This window comes from Octopus bimaculoides, chromosome 6 (genome assembly GCF_001194135.2).
Source record: "Octopus bimaculoides isolate UCB-OBI-ISO-001 chromosome 6, ASM119413v2, whole genome shotgun sequence".
Lineage (NCBI taxonomy): Eukaryota > Metazoa > Mollusca > Cephalopoda > Octopoda > Octopodidae > Octopus > Octopus bimaculoides.
This window is the reverse complement of record NC_068986.1, coordinates 92741127-92741911: the sequence shown is the minus strand read 5'-3', so window position 1 is coordinate 92741911 and position 785 is coordinate 92741127. Positions and strand designations below refer to the sequence as shown.

The window sequence follows — 785 nt, the reverse complement described above, 5'->3', positions numbered from 1 at the left end:
TATATATATATATATATATATATATATATATATATGTGTGTGTATATATATATATACATGCGATGGGCTTCTTTAGTTTCTGTCTACCAAATCCACTCGCAAGGCTTTGGTTAGCCAGAGGCTATAGTAGAAGACACTTGCCCAAGGTGCCCCACAGTGGGACTGAACCCAGAACCATGTGGTTGAGAAGCACCTGTATATATACTTATATACTTATATTTTAAAGTTAGAGTGAGCTTACTTTTAGGAAATCCCTGAATGACTGTCGAGTTCTCTGTAGCTTCTTGATATCTTCCATGGTGGCAGTAAAATTATTCACGTATACACTGTAAGCATCGAGTACCATTGACTTTGAGAACTGCAAACAGACAATAATGTATTAGGCTGGAAAGAAAGTTCTGTTGCATTTCAAGATGAGAAAAACAAATGTAAATGCTTTTTGGGACTTAATTGCTACATATATATATGTGATGATGATGGCCGTCTACTCGTGACCGAGGAAGACCATTGCCGACCTTCAGAAACATTGTGCGCTCTAGGACTAACTTAAAAAAAAAATTTTTTTTAAATATATATACTAAAAATGAAGAAAATATATACTAAAAATAAGACAAATATATATTTAAAATAAGATAAATATATATAGGGGAAAAAAAAAACGCACATATCGAGCAGAGGTCGGCAATGCCTGTGCTGAGTTTTAGGTCCAATGAGGCTTGCACAACCTCATAGTCCCTCTCCACTTTATTGACATTATCCAGAGACAAGCCGTAGCAAGATGTCTG

The 785-nt window shown here is 35.3% G+C and overlaps 1 protein-coding gene across 1 annotated transcript in view; it reads right to left on the bottom strand.

The window, feature by feature from the left end:
• Positions 1 to 785, bottom strand: part of LOC106873305 (rho guanine nucleotide exchange factor 10) — a 43575-nt gene that overhangs the window by 30455 nt on the left and 12335 nt on the right. The window contains exon 4 of the mRNA XM_014920618.2: positions 242 to 358. Coding sequence (XP_014776104.2) covers positions 242 to 358 — 117 coding nt within the window. The remainder of the gene's footprint in view (positions 1 to 241; positions 359 to 785) is intronic.